Source organism: Nanorana parkeri, unplaced genomic scaffold (assembly GCF_000935625.1).
Source record: "Nanorana parkeri isolate BGI_ZX_2015 unplaced genomic scaffold, ASM93562v1 scaffold384, whole genome shotgun sequence".
Taxonomy (NCBI): Eukaryota; Metazoa; Chordata; class Amphibia; order Anura; family Dicroglossidae; genus Nanorana; species Nanorana parkeri.
Window position 1 is genome coordinate 195,285 of NW_017306652.1, and position 20,790 is coordinate 216,074.

Sequence of the window (20,790 nt, forward strand, 5' to 3'; positions counted from 1 at the left end):
CCCATATAGTGTATCCCAGAATGCCTACTACAGTAAACTTCCCATTATCTGGTATTCAAGCAACCCGCACTCTCAAGCAACCAGCAAAAAAAAATCGATAATAATATATCCTCGATTTGTTTTTTGTCAGTGGCTTGGTGCACATTGTCCGTTCCTTGGTGCACACTAAAGAAATTTGTTAGCAACTAAATGTATTTACTTGCTAACAAAATTCTCTGTTTACATCTTGCTGGCAGCCAGCAGTTGTATTCCGCAGTCGGCAGCAGAATGTAAACAATGGGGAGCAATAGTCAGCCTGCTATTGAGAACTTTCTCTTTCGGGTCTGCTCCTCTGCTCAGTGGGTGGGGTCTCAATAACCAGCCTGCTATTGGCTATTATAATCCAAAATAGCCAGTAGCAGGCTGGCTATTGCTTTCCATTATTTACAGTCTGCTGCCAACTATGGAAGCTAGCCGGGAGGTGAATGGGGTCGTGGAGCGGGGTGCCGCGGATGGGGGTCTGATAACTGGGAGTTTGCTGTTTATTGATTTGTTTCTGTCATCCAATTAGTTGGGATAATGCTTTTGTACTGTGTCCCTTATAACACTTCTTTCTTTACTTGACTCTGTTCAGATTATTGCTACACAACCGTTCAAGAAAATTTGGTATCTGCATGGTGATGGAACACTGGATGAACAATAGGTTTCACACACAGATGCCGATGCATTAAACAACACAGCAGGCAAATGATCGTGCTTGACCTTATTGCATTGCATTTATGTGGCGCTCTGAAACTCTGAAATGCACATATGTGTGTTGTTTTGCCTGCCAAAATTATTTCTATTCTGTACAATCACTCTAACAATTCACGTTTTCCAGCCTGGCTGCATAGCCAAGAAAATGACATGACTACTGGATACTGACTAATCATTGCACTATGAAAGAGAATAGTGCCTCGGTTCTACCTCTATTTTGTCCTTACTGTGAGATGTCAAAAATGTTCTGCTCCAGCTCCCAGTGCATGAAATCATGTTCCATTTGTGGTACTATGCAATACACTAGAGATGTGGCTAACAGTGCATTACCTTCCACTGTTTTTCTGACTTCTGTTGTGTAGTGGATTGTTGAAAGATCATCGACAATAAGATTTGAGGAACTATAGTAATAGTTTTTAAAAACATAATTTTTTTTTAAATGATGCAAAACTGGAGTATAAAGACACCAGTCAGTGCAAAAAGTTAGTAACCTGACCCAGAACTAATTGGAAACCACCAATAGTGCCCAAACATTTGATAAAACGTCTTCTTAAGTTGCCCAAAACCCTGGGTGCTCTCATATGCATATTTTAAACCCTCCTGGAAGATGAGTGGTGTTACTGGTCAGTTAGAAGATTTACAAGCCAGAAGGTAGCTGATCAGCACTCAACACTACCAGGTAATATACAAATTTACAAAACAGAGCAGCCTAGCATGCAGGGAACCTGGGTTCTCAGGATCGCTAAAAGGTATGCATGGGCACCATTAGGTAACTTCAAGGGTCAGTTTACTAATTCTACATATCCTAATCGTTCCCCCTTATATAACTATAGTATCAAGTACTTAAGTGTTCAATCAAGTATTTTTTTAACTTTTTTCATTATTGATTTTACTGTTGTCCCAGTAAAAAACTAGACCTTCTGATCTGAAGTCCTCTGCTTTAAGCCATTAAGCCCCCATTATAAAGTATAAAGGGGTTATTTACTAAGGAAAATTGATTCAATTAAGCCCAGTGTAATCTGTTGATCATTTTTTTTTTGTTTAACACAATATTGTGGGCCAAGCAGTCTAGAATTAAATTACGCTGATATAAGAACCAGGAAATGTGTTAGGGAGCGTAGAAACTGTTATTAGCCCTCATATCATGATCTATGAAATCAAACACAGCCAATTATTACTCATTGAAATATTGTCTTGAAGAATATAGGAAAACACATCAGAGATACAAACATGTAATGAGTGTAAATACTGAATATTTCTACCTGAAACTTGTGAGTGAAAGCCTAAGGCAGCGAGTTAAAAAAGGTAGAATCGACGTAAAAAATGTGCTTGATTTTTTTTTTTTTTTGAATAGTCACTTTTTTTACTTATGGGTAAAGTTAGCAGCAAACCTGAAGCACTTCAAGAGCTTATTGGAGCTACAAAACACTGTAGTTCAAACAGCAGGCAGCAACATTTTTTTGCATTGGTACCCTGTAGGGTGGATAGGGGTATGGTATTTCCACATATAAAATATACAATATGCTACCTATCAACAAGAGCACATTTCAAATCAATAATTCCAATGATGTATTGTGATTGGTGAGTGGATGAAGTGGAGCCTGTATACCAGAGCAGCATCCTTTATGTGTATCTAAAGTAGCAGATACATCTCTGCTCATTAACAGAATTACTCTCGTTTATGTACATTCAATCATAATCACCTCTAAATTTCACATAAAGCTGTATATGTTGCATGTGGTTTTCTATTAAATCAGCATGATTTTAATATCTGGTGGGCCTTTAATTAGAACAAGTAATATTTTTCCAAGCAATTAGCGAAAGTTAAGCAGGTTTGAAATTATCAGAAATCTTTGATTTACCTGCACTGGTGCCTGCACCGCTTGTGAGGTCCCCACCCATCAGACCACCTATGAATTAAAGAAAAAACGAGCAGAGTCAGCATTGCTACCATTGACCACAGACACCACATCTTAACTCACTTCCATAAACCGTTTAGGTCCATTAGAAGAATTTAGACTATGAACATATTTTTTTTCTGTTTCATGATGGCAATAAAAATAACCTTGAGGTCTAGCAAATGCCATGTGCAAACCTTTTATGAACATTTTCTCAACCAAATACTTTGGGTGGGACCGATTAGGATTTAAAGGCACGCTCCAGTCAAAAATGAAATGTCAAATTATTTCAGGTGGCTCAAACTCTGCCTGCATTTTTCACCCAGCTGTAGTTTCTGAAATCTTTATTTTATAAAGCTATTCCGAATATAAGAGGAGATGTGAGAATATATGTGAGAATGATGCCTCAGTGTACTCACTGGTTCAAGCACTGCCTTCTTTATGAATATACTGCAGCTCTGCCCACATACACTGGGACTAGAACTTTAATCCAATCAATGCATTTAAACTGGATCACCGTGGCAGTTATTTTATTTTATTTTTTAAGGTATCTGTTGGGAGATATTAACACCGAATATAAAGCAACTGAAAGGTCAAGAAACCAAGAGCAAAAAAACAGTTGGACCAGGTTAAGTACATTGGCAGCTGGATTGGCTGATATCTGCTATATCCTTGGTTCATTAATGATCCCAGGCTTGTGTTCACTCATCTTCTCTAATTAGTACATGTCAGAGAGGTTACACTGCACAGAATTGTATTATAGACTGCAAAAAATTGAATGTGCTGAATTGTATGAAACTTCAAGTATGGAAAATAAATGATTTTCTGATTTTGGCAAACTTCTAGTTAATAGCTTGATTTTACTTGGAATCCTCTGGACATTCATTGTTTGGAATCCAAAAGAGAAATTATTCTCATTAAATAAATGATTAGGTGTATATATAATACTTTCTACAACTAAGAATGCTATAATAAGAACTGCTATAGTTACATATCTGATATTTTAACAAATATGGCTTTATAAAGGTGTCCACAGATATGGAAGTGCGGTCAGAAGTTCAGGCACAGTCCAACCACTCTCAGAATAAATGTTCTACAAAGCATGCCAACTGCATAAACATTTAAGTTCTGGCAGGCATACACATTTATGGGAAGGGGCAGTTAGATGCTTTTGTTGATGTTTATCACAGGGAGGTTTTCTACTCTGTTCAGTAGGTCTGTGAAGGTTCTCTGTTCAGTAGATTGGTCTTCAAATGCCAACAGGTATCTGGTGCTACCATACGTGTGAGATTATTACCTGTTCAGGAAACTGAACTTATCTAATGTGTATGCATGGTTTAAAGTAGGGGGAGGTTTATGTGACAAAGCAAAAACTGCATTTACATGTATTTATGTAAAAGTTTCAAGAACTTGTCTTAAAGCTACTTGGTTGCTAAAATAAATATCTCAAATAAAGGTCTACTGCAAAGAAGCTTGTAAATACTTACCTTTCCCACTGCCTACACCACTGATCTCTGCTGTAGCTAAGAGAAACTGCCATATAAAAAAATCTTCAGATTCAGACACTTCCAGGAGTGTCAGATTCTTGGTTCCCTGCTTTCCTCAGTGGTTCAGTCTGCCAGTCCCTACTTCACACCTGAATCTTGCAGTGACATAGGGGACATTGAGCAAAGCTGAGAATCCGGGAATGCAACACTCCCGTAAGAGTTGTATTTTGAAAATTCTTCAGCTGGGGGTTTCTTTTCACTAAAGCAGAGATCAGTGATACGGGCAGTGGAAAAGGTGAATATTTACTAAGTTATTTGCATTGAGCCCTTTTTTCAGCAAAGGGTCACTGATGGATGGTTACTGTGATAACATTTTCCTACATGTAGGTTCATGAGCTTTCTTTTTGCCTAAATTGGCTGCTCACATAGAGCAGATAAAACAATAGGATGTAGTTACATTTATATTCACCCCTTTCCAGACATATCAACACAAGCCAAACATTTCAGTTTCTGCACTGATATGAAAGCTTTACGTTTATGTTCAACAAGATAACTTGTATTTTAGGATTACCAATTCCTTAGAAGACATTTATTAGCCCCTGCCCTCCACGCCCCATAGTGCACAAGGCATTGCTGTCTGTGGCTGAAGAGTTCCCATGTGGAAAACACTGAAACACAAACAGGCTTTCCTTACCTGTGTTACCTGCACTGGGTGGCCGATGTGTCAAGCCTGGAGACATGCTGTTCCTATGCAAGGACTGATGGGACAATTGCAGTAGGTTATGATTACCCAGTGAACCAGCTGGATTGCTGTATGCCAGACTGTTAGGATTGGTCACCGGAATGGAAACCGGCATCTCATAATTGGGAGGTGGAACGGCCTGTGCATGGAAAAGAAACAGTAAATAATAACGTACTGATCTATATTAATCACTATTAATTTTAATAAAATAAGATGACTAGCATGGATCTCTCATTATTTTATATTTTGTGTAGCACATATAATCTTCTACTTGCCCATTACATGTTTTGTGACAAGCTACAACATTTTTACTTTTGGTTTTACCTAACTATTATTAGCAATAGAAACCTCAGAATAAACAGACTGCATGTAAGCTGATCATACAGTACTCTCTGAGGCTCATTTTCTGCATAACCTGCTGATCCTGCTGCTGCCTCCTCTTTCATTCCCCCATGAATTTGTTACCAACTGTGTAAACTGTGAAATAATTTGACAATGCTGAACTGATATATTTAAAATGAGTAACCTGACAGTGTTTTTAAACTTTGCCCATGCAATCTCTGCTAAACATTCTTCCTCTACTCCAGTGATACTTCACTGGGAGTCCACCTTGTGCCTCTGCTGTTTAGTTGGGTGCAATTATGGTTTTGTAGACAGGAGCGATAACGCACAGAAGTGTTTATAAAGGTCTTGGGAAATAGTATTATGACCTGAACCTTAATTGAAATAAACACAATAAACACACATGGCTGTTTCTTATCATCTAGGTTGGCAGTCCACCAGCACCACCTCTAGTGTTTAACTTTGTTGTAACAGTGTGATGCTACCTGCTCATAAAGTGCACTCTTGTTTTGTGCAATAAAAGAGCGTGATACAAATCCCATTTAAAGCAGTACTTGTGGTCAGTAGATAATACATTCACTGTGGGTATATATTTTCACTGCCAGGATTTATATCTACTTTACATGTTATATAGGATAAACTGTATGTAAGTTATGTTGTACATATGTCATGTATGATTATAAATTGTATGTGTTGTAAATGTTTAAAAATATTTATTTCACTCATTGTCTGCATCAAAAAGTCCAGTTATAATGTAAAATGAGTGATCAAGTCACCAGTCAAATTCCAACTGGTCATTATATAATTGGCTAACCATTATAAACATTATAATACTTCTACATCCAAAATGTTTTTTTCCATTTTGGATGAAGTAGGGACCGGTTAAAGCCCCTGTGGGTTTTTGTTTGTGCCATTTGTGTCCCACTTAAGAGATTTACCTTAACTGCCTATCATTTAGTCACAGCGGGAAGAGAGATTAAAGTTTTCCAAAGTGGGAAAAATGCCCTCTTACACAGCTATTACGGTACAAAAAAAGTGTTCCATCTATTTCTGTTCTGGTGACAACACAGATTTTTGGATTTTTTTCTGACAGTGGTCACCGGGACATATATAGAGATGGAATCTCCGTAGTGTGGACATAAAAAGCAAAAAAAGCCTAACAAAGGTTCTACCTCCACTACTTTTTACAAAACATAAACAAAAAGTTTTGGCTTTAGATGCATTTTAACTGCCATAAATATGCTTCTACCTTGAGATTGGATTCTTTTTGTTACACAAAATTAAATGAACACATTTTACAATCTTCGAACTGCCTGATGTATATTTTGCTTACCAATCGGCAAGTGTAATCATATGTATATCTGTCCCTTATTAATCTTTAAAATATCTTCTGTAATATAATAATAAATATTATTATTGTGTGCCCTGTTTTCTAAAGTCACTGCATTTTCTACCTGCTGCCCTAATTGTGTCATTCTGTCTGGTAAATTCCCAACATATAACTCTTCCTACTTTTATTCCCATTTACTGTATATCCATCTCTGCTGTACAGGCTTTTTTCCCCATCCAGATCTTTCATTAAAATAATAACGTATTTCTGCTTTTAAGGGTGACTCTGCTGCCCTACAGGGTCTCCCTGGAGCTACCCTGACATTCATGCTCCTGGGACTACAGTTGAATGTGATGGGTTACTGCTTCGTAAACTGTAACACCCTAGCAGTCTCCCAACGTAGTACTGTACATTGTACCAGAAAAGCCAATGCCTTGAAAGAAAACACTCCTTAACTGGAAGTTAAAGAAAGTGCCACAAATAATTGTGTGAGGATGAAGGGAATAATGATTTGAAAAGTGAGGGTTTAATACTACTTTCATCTCACTTCACCTTTCTCCCCCCCCCCCCTTTCTAACACTATCCTCTTTCACACACATTTGGCCCTAGTTGCACTTTGTTTTGGCCATGGCAGAGTACAACCGGGTGACTAGTTCAAACAGCATCCATAAATGTATTATGTTTTATAAATAGATGTGGCTGAACCTTTCTATAAATATCCACTTGGTGCTTGTATATCACTTCCCCCATTTCCGTTAGGCTTTAAGAACTTCGGGGCAGGGCTCTCCCACCTTTTGTTCCATTGTTTCTTACATTATGTTACTCATCAATGAATGTTTATATTGTGATTTCTCCAAACTGTAAAGTGCTGCAGAATATTCTTTGCACTATGTAAACAGAATAAATATAGGGGAGAGACAAGTTGGAAGAAAATGAATAGAAGTTCTGACTTTGTAAAATGTCTCTGTTTATTACTATAGCAGAGCTAGCCTTTATTTAGCTGAGTCTGAAATCAAAACTGTCTGAGATTCTCAAAGAGATCAATCAGTTTCTCAATTCTTCTTAGCTGGACTAGAAAACTGAAACAATGTAAAAAAAAATTTCAGGATGATATTCCTGAATGAACTAGCTGGAATACAGGATGACACAGATGCAATTCGTCATGCTAGATCGTGGCCGCAACGACCCACACACTTTTCTCTAGTAATTAGCTGAGCCTCTTTAATCTCAAGCAGTTTTAGTAAAGCACTCTAATAATGTTCTCCTCCAAAGTACAAATGCATGTCTAATTATTATCAGATGTTTTTGGGCCACAAAATTTCATGTCCTTAGGCTCATTCTGCGGAAACTTGAGCGACCCTTTTCATGAAGTGCCATAGCCAGCTTTTTTCTGCTGGCGCAGGCTGTGTTTTCTTATGGATGGAGAAGTCAGGTTCTTTTTTGTACTGGTGGTTACAGATATAACCCATGTTCCATATCCACAGCTCATTCAATGGATCTTTCTTTCTGCATGAGCAAAGGCTTACCGTTGTACATTTAAACTGCTGGCCTGTGTTTTCTTACCACCCCTAGTTTGTGGTCAGGTGGGCAAGACAAACCAAAAATGGATCTAGTGTGCCATGTGTTTAGAGCGTCTGTGAGGCTGTCATTTCGATGGTGCCATCCTTCCTGTATAAAATGGCAGTGTCCAACCTCCAGACCAGGGCACCCTATACTTTGAAACCACAAGAACCACAGGCTGAATTGCTCTTTTGTGGAGCACAAGGTCAGCAATTGACTCTGGGCTCCATTTGTTTTATTTCAGGTTTTCATTGCAGAGGTTTTCAAGTCCATATATTTTGTTTTAAAAAGCAGCTCTGACATATTAAACCGTTTATTTGACTGCTTCTCTTTCAAATGGGAAGAGTACAGCAAATAAATCCTTGATAAGACAGTCTCATTGCCTCTTGCTGTGTTAATAATTTCATACAAATGTACAGCAATGTTTACTGTACTCTGGGCTGGCTGCCCATCCCAGCCCGCTCTGGTGAAAATGAAATTCCTTCTATATTTATGAACTGCCTTCTCTAATCAATATTTGCATAGGACAAGTGAATATGTCTAAGTCTTGTGGATTTCACCTAACCCAGTGAAATGCCCTCTTCCCCGCCTGCTAGTAATCCTTTCCTCCCGTCTGTCTCTGTGCCAGCAGCTGCTATTGCTGTGATCATCATGGGTTTTAGAAGGCATTCATGTCCCTGCTCTCAGATTGCATCTCTCCTACATAAGCATCTAAAAGAGCTTGTGTGAAAATATACTATAACTATCCAGTCACCCAGGAATGTCAGGGCACCTTAACAGTACAGCCTGGATGGAAAAACATGTCAACTGTATGTTGTTACTTGAGCTCTCATCCCATCATGAATGCCCACTGAGAGAGAGAGATAAAGCAATAGACAGAGACAGAGATATTCTTCATATGAAGGGATACGAATCTTAACGTGTATACAAAAATGTATTATATTTTAGCTTATCAATCCTCTGATGTGGTTACCGCATTACATTTCTTTTTTTCAGGTTTGTTGTCCTTTATTTTGACCTGGTGACCCTGCCAATAATAGGCTTATTTTTCTCGATTAACAAATATCACTATGATATGTATGAAAGAACGGCTTTATCACCTTAGGCTTCTCTCCTGATTTTGGCTATAAACACCTCCTCAATCAAATAGGGCAGAGGTATTTAGTAGTTCACAGAAGCCAGCAGGGAAAGCTGATAACATTGTTTTAAACATCAGTCCAATGCACAGGACATTACATGCGCACTGGATTTCTGGCAAGATCAACAGGTCAAATTCTGCAAAACTAGTGCAGCCACCACATCTAAGGATCAGTAAGCTGCAATATGTGACATGTTTGGTCTTGGGTTTAGATATCCTTTAATTTCTATGTGTGGATATTTCCCCTCAATACTAACCAGCCAAAAAAACTGTAGGTGAGCTATATTATCAGTCATCAGGAGAATAAAGGAGAGAATGTGGGCAGGGACACAAAATTTTTTCAGGTTATCATGTCTTAGACTGCAGACTATAAACTCTTTTGATGCCAGTAAAGTAGGCAAAAGTGCTGATTCATTGGGGTTGATTTAATAAAGGCAATTAGGAGGCTCATTTTGCAAGGAGATTTCCCTCAGCTTAGTGAATGTGGTGAAAATTACTTTGCAAACAATACCCAATCACGTGCAAGAAAAATAAAAAAAAACCAGTATCTTTGCTTGCACACGATTGGATGATGAAAGTTAGCAGAGCTTCACCTCATTAAAGGAAAATTCCCTTTCAAAGTGAACAGCCAATTTGCCTTTAGTAAACCAACCCCATTGTATCTGCAATATAAAATATTCCTCTAGCCAAAACAACATCTTGCTTTTTCAAGTAGACCAGAGTTCTGTTTTAATTCAGCGCTTCACAGGTTAAGACAGCTCTGCGGTAAACAGAATGAATAAAGAACAGAAAAGGCCCACAGCACACATTTACATATATATGTCATCCCACTCTAGTAAAATAATCAATCACTCAATGTTTTAATATGCATGTAAACATGCATCATATTATACGTTACATCAAAAACAAAAGAGAGAAAAGCTCATGCAAAGTTATTTCTCTTAAATGACTGGCAAGGCATGTGAATTTCTTCAGGGTTTGGATATTAAATTTAGCTCTACTTTACAAGCATAGAAATGAACACAGACTACTTAAGAAAAAGCAAAGCTTATGACTGCTTTAGTATCACCCCAGCACACCAGCGTGATTGTGCCCTAGTAACGAGATTCCATGCATTCATATTCCCTGCCATTTCATATTAGGATTACTGGTTTAGATATTTACAGGTTACATTCTAGTGCAAGTAGAACAACTTGTATACCAAAGCTGAATATTGGCTGTCTTTGGTTGACAAAGACATCTTCTTCTATCCGAATGGTTCTACTGTTAAAATTACAGACCTGCATCCACAAAAATAAGGTGCTTTATAGTCTAAAGTTGGCCATAAATGAGCCAGTATTCCCAATTCATGTGAATGATCTGAGAATCATTTGCTATTTTTGGGCAATATTAGGGGGGGAAAAACAAGACATTTTAGGGATCCTCACACAGCTTGTGTGCCAATGGCTGAGCTGGAGTGTCTTGTCATTTTAGGTGACATTATAAAAGTACCCATAGATATAAGATAATGAACTTCCAAACCAGACAATTGTGGCTACATTGTAAGTTTATTGTATGTCTACCTAATTTACATTTTAAAAGTCCCCCTAGATATAAGATAATGGACCTCCAATTCAGACAATTGTGACTACATCAGCCCACTGCATGTCTATTTTGGATGACATTTTAAAAGTACCCACAAATAAAAGTTAAGGAAAATATAAGATAAGGAGCCTCCAATCCAAACAATTCTAAGATTGGAAGTTTATTGCATTTCTAAGAAGAACCAATTGGATGGGCTTTATTTGCTGTCTGTTTCTGTTTTCTGAAAATTAAGCTGGTGCTAGGGGTGTCTGCAGAGTGCTTAAAAGCCCACTTGATATGAGCAAGCAGGTTTACACTATTGTCCCTAAAACATTTATCTGGTTGGGTTAGTTTGGCAGCTTATATAAGCTGCCTTACTCACTTCTTTTGGATATGCTGTACCAAGATCCTTCTGTAGCAGCGCCCCTTCTGTCTGTAGCCAATTTAGTTCTTTTCCATCCCAAACAAGGTAAATATGACCCCCTCTACTTCATTCTTCTCAGGAGTAAATTAAAATGACAACTTTGTAACACATTTTGGAATTTCTCCCTAAAGGGTCATCAAACAATACATGTGTAAGATAGCTCTGATGCAAGTAGCCATGTTTGGCTCACATGCTTCATGCTATTTCTTATCAGTGAACCTAAACTGGTTCAGTGCATCACTGTCCTGGGCCTCGTATGTGGAAAAAATGATGTTTTTTTTGTGATGCAGTGTTTTAACCTGATAGTGGAACATGTCTTGCTTCAGTCTTGCCTGGAAATGCTTTTAATGGATGCAGCCTATAACCTACAATTAAAGTGCCAGGATCATTCCATTAAAAAAGAGCCACACGGTCTTTGACTTTAAGTCAAGCTTTTCAATTTCATTTTGAAATTTTTGATATTTTTGGGCCTTTTAGTTTACTTCTTTATCTAAGTTGAAAAAGAGGAAAAGTAGGTGATACTTTAGTTCCGAAAGTTCTCTTGCACATGCCCTACAGCTTTGTGGCATAGGGAGCATTTTATGTATTAGGTTGGTTTAGGATGATATTTTTGGGAGGATCATACCATTGAATGAATTCTGAATGAGAAATCAGCACTGCAAGGGTTAAGGGGGTGTTACGTCAGCAGTAGTCAGCAGACCAGCCATGTAACCTCGGGTACTTACAGGTATTTTATGGCTCTTGATCATAATATCAAACTCTTCATTAATTTGTTTATATTTTTCTTCAGTGCGTGGGGTGAGGGCATAAGAAGAGTCGGGATCAGGGCTGTCACAGCCTTTGTGTTCTTTCTTGTTCAATGCCTGCCAGGTTTAGAGAAATATCACAAATACATCAAAAACGTGAACGGACGCTCAGAGTACTTACACACAATCTTTGCCTGCTGATCATTAGATCAATATCTTCATTTATCTTTCTGTACTTGTCCTCAGACTCTGGGCTGTGACCTACTGAATCGTCTGCATCAGGATCTGGACTGTCACAACCATTAAGTCCTTTCTTTCTCAACGTCTGAAACACATAAGTTGGACAACTTAGTCCACAGCAATGTAGGAAGCCGAGGTCCGGGGGAATCTATGATTTATTTTTAACAGAGCTTACCTAGAGAAAAGTACACAAGATATATATATAGGACTAGGTATAAAAAAAAAGAAAACTTGGTCAGAAGATTGATGATAACCATTGCAAAAGCTTACAAATTTTTTTTACATCTCACTCGACATAGTTTGCATGAATTTACTGATACCACTCACAGGAAAATTTATCTAAATCTCATTTCCCCAATTTCAACAGGATCAGGAGAAGAAAGTTTTTGAAAGACAGAGCGGGATTTAAGTGACATTTGTTGTGTTTTCACTATAAGCCCAGATCTAAATCACTCTGTACACAGTATTTAAGTGTGATTTGTTTTTGTCATTGAAATATTAATCGCTTGTTGTTCAATCACTGCTGGCTCGCATATGACTCCATACACACATTTTAAAAATGAAAACTTGGAACATGTATCTGATGACCACTAAATGATCTTTGGTAGTTGAAGCAAAACATGTGTATTGAGCCATTGGGGTTGATTTACTAACCTTATAAACACACCACAAACATGTATACACCTCTGTAGTGTGTTCCCTCCCAGCATGATCTATGGGAGGAATCTAAACACCTGTGTGTGTTGTGCAAAGCCTTGCATGAATTCCAAGGTGATGTTGTGTAAGTTAGCTCTATGTTATGTTGCTTGCGTTGATGAATGCAGGAATGTAAATGCATGAGCTAACCATTTTTGTCTAAACTGTGAAGCAGCATTATATATGGATCATGTGCATGATTTTTCCATATATGGCATTAGTGGAAATATGCTTTTAGAGACTTTTTGGTTGATAAATACGTTTTGCTGTGTGAAAATCACACGCACCTGGTGTGTGCGTGTGTTTAGGTTAGTAAATCACCCCCATTCTGTCCAACTATTGGGGGCTGTACTTTGTTGTAAAATTGTAATTCACTGTACTATCCATCCATTGTAGACCACCCACCTTGGGAGAGCATCTAAGGTAAGAGCCAGCACTGTCATTAGGTCATGTGAGGACACAGTAAAAAAGTAACACGGACAAAAAGAAAATCTGCCATAGTATATGGTGATAACCTGTGTAGGCTAGGTATATTTTGTTTTATTCACTGGAATGTTACATATATTTTCTAAACCTGTAATGTTGGCATCAACATATCAAAGTCTGAGACAGTAAATATTACATGGAATGCATTATATATGCAACAATACAACATTTTTATGCAAGAGCAGAAAAACAGCTACACCATAACAATTATTGCAAAATTTATCAGACAACCTACCCTACTTGAGGCGTTATTGGTCAAACCACTTCATTAGCGTCTAATACTACTTTGGGTTGCATGTGTTGCTGGAAAAGGATCTGCATCTGTATTACTCTAGTTGTTTTTTAAACAGACAACCTACCCTACTTATCAGACAACCTACCCTACTTGAGGCGTTATTGGTCAAACCACTTCATTAGCGTCTAATACTACTTTGGGTTGCATGTGTTGCTGGAAAAGGATCTGCATCTGTATTACTCTAGTTGTTTTTTAAACATTTTCACTGCATGGCCTATTGAAGAATGTAATATTTGTGAATGGACCTGCAGTCTCAAAGGTGCTTGGGTGCTGAAAGTGACATTAATCTAAAAGCCGTTCAAGAGAAAGCACAGAAAATGCTTTAAAAAATCTTTTTTTAAGTACAGAGACATTTAGCTCAACCTTTATCTTCAGTTTAAAGCACTTGAATAAGAAAACCAACATAAAAGAAAACCAGCTTTCCATGGAAACCAAATTAGGTACTGAATCGAATAAACTTGTTGTAGACCTGCACTATAACCAATATACAATCAATGCAGCAAATATAAATTTCCTGTTTTTTGGAGAGGAATAAAAAACAAATTTTTGGTTTCATTACTTTTTATGAGTTTTGCAGAAAAACCCCCCAAAAATAGAAGTACAAAATATATACATTTTTATGTTCTAAGTATTTGACACATGTTAAGACATGGCATGGACTTCGCTGGCTATCTCTCTCCCCCCGGTTCCCTCTCTGCAGAGATGGAGACCCTCTCTTCAGTATGGAGAGCAGGGAGCAGGGAGCAGAGCGGAGAATGTGCGTTCTCCACTCTGCTCCCTGTGAACACTGAGACTGGAGAGCTGCACTCACAGCCTTCCCATCTCAGCTGTCACAGGAGAGCCAGCACAGTGTTGTGTTACTCCTGCATTGGAGGTGACAGGTTCAGTAAAGAGAACTTGTCACCTCCAAATGCTAATCACACAGGTGATTTTTAGCTCCTGTGTGATAACAATAAAGTTAAGTGAAAAAAAATAAAAAATAAAATAAAGATTAAAACAAATTATAAAAAAGTAATAAAATAAATACAATTTTAAAAAAAATTCCAAAAATAATAAGAAATAATAATTAAAACAAAAAAGTGATAAAAAAATTACAAGATAAAAAATTATAAAAAAGTAAAAGATAATAAGATAAACAAAATGTAAAAAAGTTAAAAAATAAAAAGAAATGAAAAAAAAGTTAAAAAAATAAAGAAAAACTAAAACCAACCCTGCCACCCCCACCATCTGGTTGCCATTTGCCATGGGGGGGTTGGCGGATTTAGGAACCTGGCCTTGGGGCAGCAGAGAGAGTAAATCCGGCCCTGGATACAGATTAGGTTTTTAATGTTATTTTTATTTTTTTATATTTAAACGTTGTTCACAAAAGATTTCTTTTTGTACAAGATGCACAGTTCACTGAGTATGAAATGCCAATATTGCATAATATGAAATAAGTCTATAAATCAATAAATAAATATGATATAACAAATATATAAATAAATAGTCAGAACATGATGGAACATAATCTTATACTGTACACTGCAGATTCATTAGGATAATGCGTCTAGAGACTGACAGGTCATATACGGGTAAAATAAACATCTGTGGGGACAATAACACGTACAGCAGCTTGTACAAATACGTGGCCTTCTCTGTGTTATCTTGAAATACATAAGCAGCCAGGTCTGATGGCTCAGAAGTATGTTCAGTATAAAACATAAATCCGATTCATCTGAAACCAGAAAACGGTATTAAACAAAATGTTTTTAAAAAGATTTAACTTCATTTTAATCAGGAATTGGATAGATGTGGTGTCACAGATTATACATTATGGGATCATTTACTAAATGAAACCTTCACTAGAAACAAAAAGCCAATTATTTAAGGAAAACTTCAAATAGATGTTTTCTTTGAATTTGATTATCTGTTTTAAAGCTGATCTCCAGGCACAAAATCTTTCATTTAAATATATTCTTTAATAGCCTCAAAGCATATAAAGATGCCGTTTGGCTGGTATTTTGCCTTTGCAAACCCAAATATTGCTCTGTAACTTAGCAGTGACATCATCAGTGTCCTGCACATATCCTGTACAGATAGCAGAGCTATGGGAGGGACTCAGCAGGCTCAAACCACTACAGTCTGCCTGCAGAAAACTACAGGAGGGGGCGGAGACAAGACCAAGCAAAGCCAGAGTGCAGCAGTGACTGGTCTTTAGTACAGGAAGCTCCAAGTGTCACACTGGATAACTGCTCCAAGTGTCACACTGGAAATACGCAAAGCACACCAAGATTCAAAGAAGAACACACAAGACTCTTGTATTTAGAAGATATTTGTTTATCCCAAAGCTGTAATATGTTCAACTATTTCCTATTATAGGTACCGTGCCTTTCCTTCGGAATACTGAATAATGTGCACATTTGTGTGTTTAATGTATGTCCTGTACTAACAGTGACTTTGATAAGATTCCATGGACATAAGCTGAGAAGCTGCCACCTGTTTACATGCAGCAATGTATACTTATGTGTCTCAGCCAGACACATTGTACACAGCAGCAATGTCAGGTAACACTTGGCACTCAGCTGGCAGTGCTACAATGCATTAACTATTTATTGCCTGGACACAATGGGTAACAGCGTGATACTGTAGTAGGGTATTAAAAGACATACACCACGTAAATATGTCATTTTAGCTGTGGGTGAAGGTAACATTAGCTGAAGATATGTGAAGTGATGATTGCATCCACAGCTTGTTATGTTTAGTACTGTGCAGTAATCCAATGTGAAACATATAGGAGCTTTCTGTAATAAAGACCAGTCAGCGCTGCTCTTTCTTTTTGGCCGGGATGACTGGTCTTGTGTCCGCCCCCTCCTGTAGTTTTCTGCAGCCTGTAATAGGTGCCCCTCGCACAGCTCTTTTCTCTGCACAGGCTGTGTGCAGCATAGTGACGATGTCACTAACTACAAGTTAATAGTTGGGTTTTCAAAGGTGTATGGTGCACACAAAGTGGATTTATATCCTCTGTGTGTATTGAGGAATATATTATATTTAGATCGTTTGTGCCCAGAGCTTAGCTTTAAGTGTTTCATTTAGTCATGACGGATTTTCAAGAAACTTTATAGAATGCAGTGCACACTGTTATAGGCACACTCCAGTCAAAACTGAAAGCTAAAGATTAAGATGCGCACAGTGAGCTCAGCCTGATCTAGGTGTCACTGAGATGTCACTGAGATGTACCATTTCCATCCACTCCCTGTTTTCAGAGACCTCCTCCTGGCCATGCAGGGGAGCTATTCCAACGCAGATCTAGTACAGGGTCTTGGCTGCCTCTCACATACAAAAAACCTGTAAAGAATCTAAGTACTAAAAAGTTTTCCTGTAGTCACTGAACCGATTAAAAACTGCTTTAAAAGTTTGCATTGGGTTAGCAGACTTCTCAACTCTCCCAGACGTTGCGGGAGTCTCCCGCTATAAGAGAGCGGCTCCCAGACACCCGGGAGAAAAACACTTTATCCCGGAAAGGTTTACTCTGCGTAAACCTTTCCCTGCTGTTTTTTATTTTATTCTGACATCGGGGCTGCTGACTGCTGTCAGAGGAAAAATAAAGAAGAAAAAAAGACAGCATGGAAATGAATAGCTAGATTGCTATTGGCTTTTTAAATTTGGACTAGCCAATATCAGGCTGGCTATTGCACCCGCCCTCTGCTGCTGTCAATCGGCAGAGGTGGACCTCATCTGGTCCTCCTCTGCTGGTTGACAGCAGCAGTGGGCGGGTGCAATAACCTATGCTCTTGGCTATTGCAAATTGAAATAGCCAATAGCAATCTAGCTATTCATTCCCATACTTTCTGTTTTTTTTTAACTCTAATGGCAGGAGCTGTCAGAATACTACACCCCCCCCCCAAAAAGAACAGATAGCAAGGGAAGCTTTAGCTTCTTTGCTTTCTGCGACCATTTAAGGGAGGTGCCCCTTCTCCCAACCCCCTCTTGGAGGGGGGGGGGGGTTTAGAGGGCACCTTCCTGAAATGAGATGGGCAACTCCCTGAAATAAATTATTTCAGGTTGGTATGCTTCGGTAAGTGCCACTGGAACAGGCAGATAAGAGGTAATACAGCACAGGTAGTGGCGTAACATTGGCCATAGCAGACTGTGCAGCTGCTATGGGGCCTGGGGGTAGAATGGGGCTCCATTAAGGACTGCAGAAGTTGCTGTTGATACTGATCCTGTGGGGCCACCATTAAGGACTGCAGAAGTTGCTGTTGATACTGATCCTGTGGGGCCACCATTAAGGACTGCAGAAGTTGCTGTTGACACTGATCCTGTGACACTTCTAACCAAGAAGAGCTGAAGTCAGATGTACAGGAGGAGGCAATGCATTAAGCTCTCCTGCTACCTGACTTTAACATCATTGACAGTAGGGCCGCCATTAAAATTTTGCTATGGGGCCTCATGAGCTACAGTTACGCCCCTAAGCACAGGCATCAAGAAGAACACCCCAGTGACCCCGTTAGGGAGTATCTGGAATCTGGCTACAGTTCAGGTAAATATGGTGAACTTTCTAATTCTAGAACAGTGCTGGACTTTGCTGGACACCAATTGTTGCTCACCGATTGCTTTCATTCATTGGCTAGAATTGCTCTTTAAGGTTGTACGGAAAGTGAGTCGCTAGTAAGTATGAAATGCAGGCAGCTAGACGTGCCTGTGTATACGGGCAGCAGCTCACCTCTGCTACAGTCAAATGCCAGCTGTTGTGAACAGGAAAAGCTCCGGCACAACAGGAAAAGTAATGTCACACTAGAACAGGGGTAGGCCCTTGTAGTTGTAGTTCCACAACAGCTGGAGTGCCAAGGTTGCCTACCCCTGTTCTAAGCAATAGGCAAAGTCATGGTATAGCCATTTTTGTCTGGCAGCAGTGAGCAATTTCGGCCCCTCAGCTGTGGTGAAACTGCAAATCATATGATGCCACTGCCGCTGGAAGTCCTGTCTGTGGCTGTCCAAGTATTGCCTCATGGGACTTGTAATTCTACAACAGCTGGGGTGCCAAGGTTGCCTACCAGTTGAACATCATTATTTCTTGTTGCATTTGTTAAACACTCAGAGACAGGATTTCACAATAGGCCTGAGTCTAGGTTGGTCACAGTCTAAAAAGTGCCTACCTCAAAGACCCCTTCCACCAACTCCCCTCCTACACTGGCATTGTTATTAAGTCTCACCGCATGTCTTTAAAGGGGCATTACAGAAAATGTTATATCTGACAGACAATGTCTCTTCAATATGTAGTGTCTTACAGCAAGAACATGCAGACTTTTTGAAGGAGTCAGGACATCGGTGGTACAGTCCATTAACCCATCCCACTCGGAACCACTGTTCCAAAATAGAAAAGTGGGTGCTGCGGCTGTCGACGGATGGCAATCGTCACAATCATAAGTAGAAATATAAACACCGGCACTCCAATAGTAAATCAAATACGTCTATTTATTGACATAAGAGCAGCATAACATGATGAACAAGTTCTGCCTGATGAAGGGGATCCTCTGAGACCCCAAAACGTTGCGCTGAGTGTATCATGTTATGCTGCTCATACGTCAATAAATAGACGTATGTGATTTGCTATTGGAGTGCCGGTGTCTGTATTTCTACTTAGAACATCAGTGGTGACACCACAGCCCCAGCATGGTGGAGGAAGCTGCTTACTGCTACATCTGATTTTTTTTTAACAAATCACACAAATTTTTAGGTATGGACAGTTCATGACTGATAGATAGTCTATATTATATAAGAAAAGGGCCATGCCATTTAGAAGGCAACAAAGTGACACCTTTTGCAACCATTTTTACACAATTTAAGGTATGGACAGGTCATGACTGATAGCATATAATATAAGAACATGGTCACATCCTGTAGAAGGTAGCATAGTGAGACCACCTTCAGCTTTTAATACTTAGCCCCAATATGGTGGGGGAAGCTGCTTAAGGCTGTATTCAGACAGCTAGCATGTAACCAGTGTTTTTTTAAACAATTTTTACACATTTTTAGGTATGGACAGGTCATGACTAATAGATATAATATAAGAAAAGGGACATACCCTTTAGAAGGCAACATATAGTGAGATCACCTTTAACTTTTAGCCCAACGTGGTGGAGCAGGCTTCTTACGGCTGTATCCAGACAACTAATGTGTAATCTGTTTCTGCAATTTTACACATGACTGATTGATAGTATATAATGTAAGAAAATGGCCATATCTTTTAGAAAGCAACATAGTGAGACCACCTTCAGCTTTAAATACTTAATACTTAAATAATCCTTTTTTTTTTTTAAACTTCAGCGGATATCCACAATCTCATAGGGAGCTGAATCACAAAATCTGTTTCTTCTAGTTTTCAAAAATGTTCCTTTAAATTCTTATTTGAAAACGTATGATGTACTTAGCTAATGCCAATGAGATGACAAATAAGAGAGACACACACAGCCATATCAAGTAGACTTGTGACACCGAGCCACCACCAAGAAGATCATATTCCCATTCTTAAATAATAACATATTTGGGTTCTGTTTGGACCTGACTGTATACTCCTGGGATTTGATCTGGGGCCAACAGTGCTTCAGAGTGATTGAGAGAATGAAATGATCTGAAAGCACACATGCTGGCTATCTGTTCTGTCAAAGCTCAGCAGTTTACAATCTGACACGGGACTACATCACTAGCCATCAGCAATTTCGCTTATCCCAGATATCCCCACCTGTCAGCAAGTCTGCACCTGTTGTCTAAGTTGGCGAAGGCCAAACAACGCCAGCCAATCCCAATGGCTTATTCTGCTACATGGCCATAGATGGAACCTTCTCCTTCACCCCTCCAGATCAGTGCCCTTAATCTCCACGGGTTAAAGCTGCCTGTTTTTCATACTTGTCATACTGTCAATAACATGAGCTCCGCTCACTTAAACTACAGAAGGCAGTATAACGTAAGACTTTCCAGCAATGATAATGGATATAATACTACATTCCATATATCATATAGCCGAAAGAGCATATCAAAGATAATATAATTAACAGAATTTTGTATATATATGTGTGTATATATATACTGTATATATATATATACTGTATGTATATAATCGTTTTAAAAA

The 20,790-nt window shown here is 38.7% G+C and overlaps 1 protein-coding gene across 4 annotated transcripts in view; it reads right to left on the reverse strand.

Annotated features, from left to right (window-relative positions):
• MEF2C (myocyte enhancer factor 2C) overlaps positions 1 to 20,790 on the reverse strand; it is a 124,009-nt gene that overhangs the window by 34,012 nt on the left and 69,207 nt on the right. For all 4 annotated transcript variants that reach the window (XM_018559241.1, XM_018559239.1, XM_018559238.1 and 1 more), the window contains exons 4-6: positions 12,147 to 12,290; positions 4,815 to 5,001; positions 2,598 to 2,645 (exon numbers count right to left, since the gene is read on the reverse strand). In XM_018559241.1, coding sequence (XP_018414743.1) covers positions 2,598 to 2,645; positions 4,815 to 5,001; positions 12,147 to 12,290 — 379 coding nt within the window. The remainder of the gene's footprint in view (positions 1 to 2,597; positions 2,646 to 4,814; positions 5,002 to 12,146; positions 12,291 to 20,790) is intronic.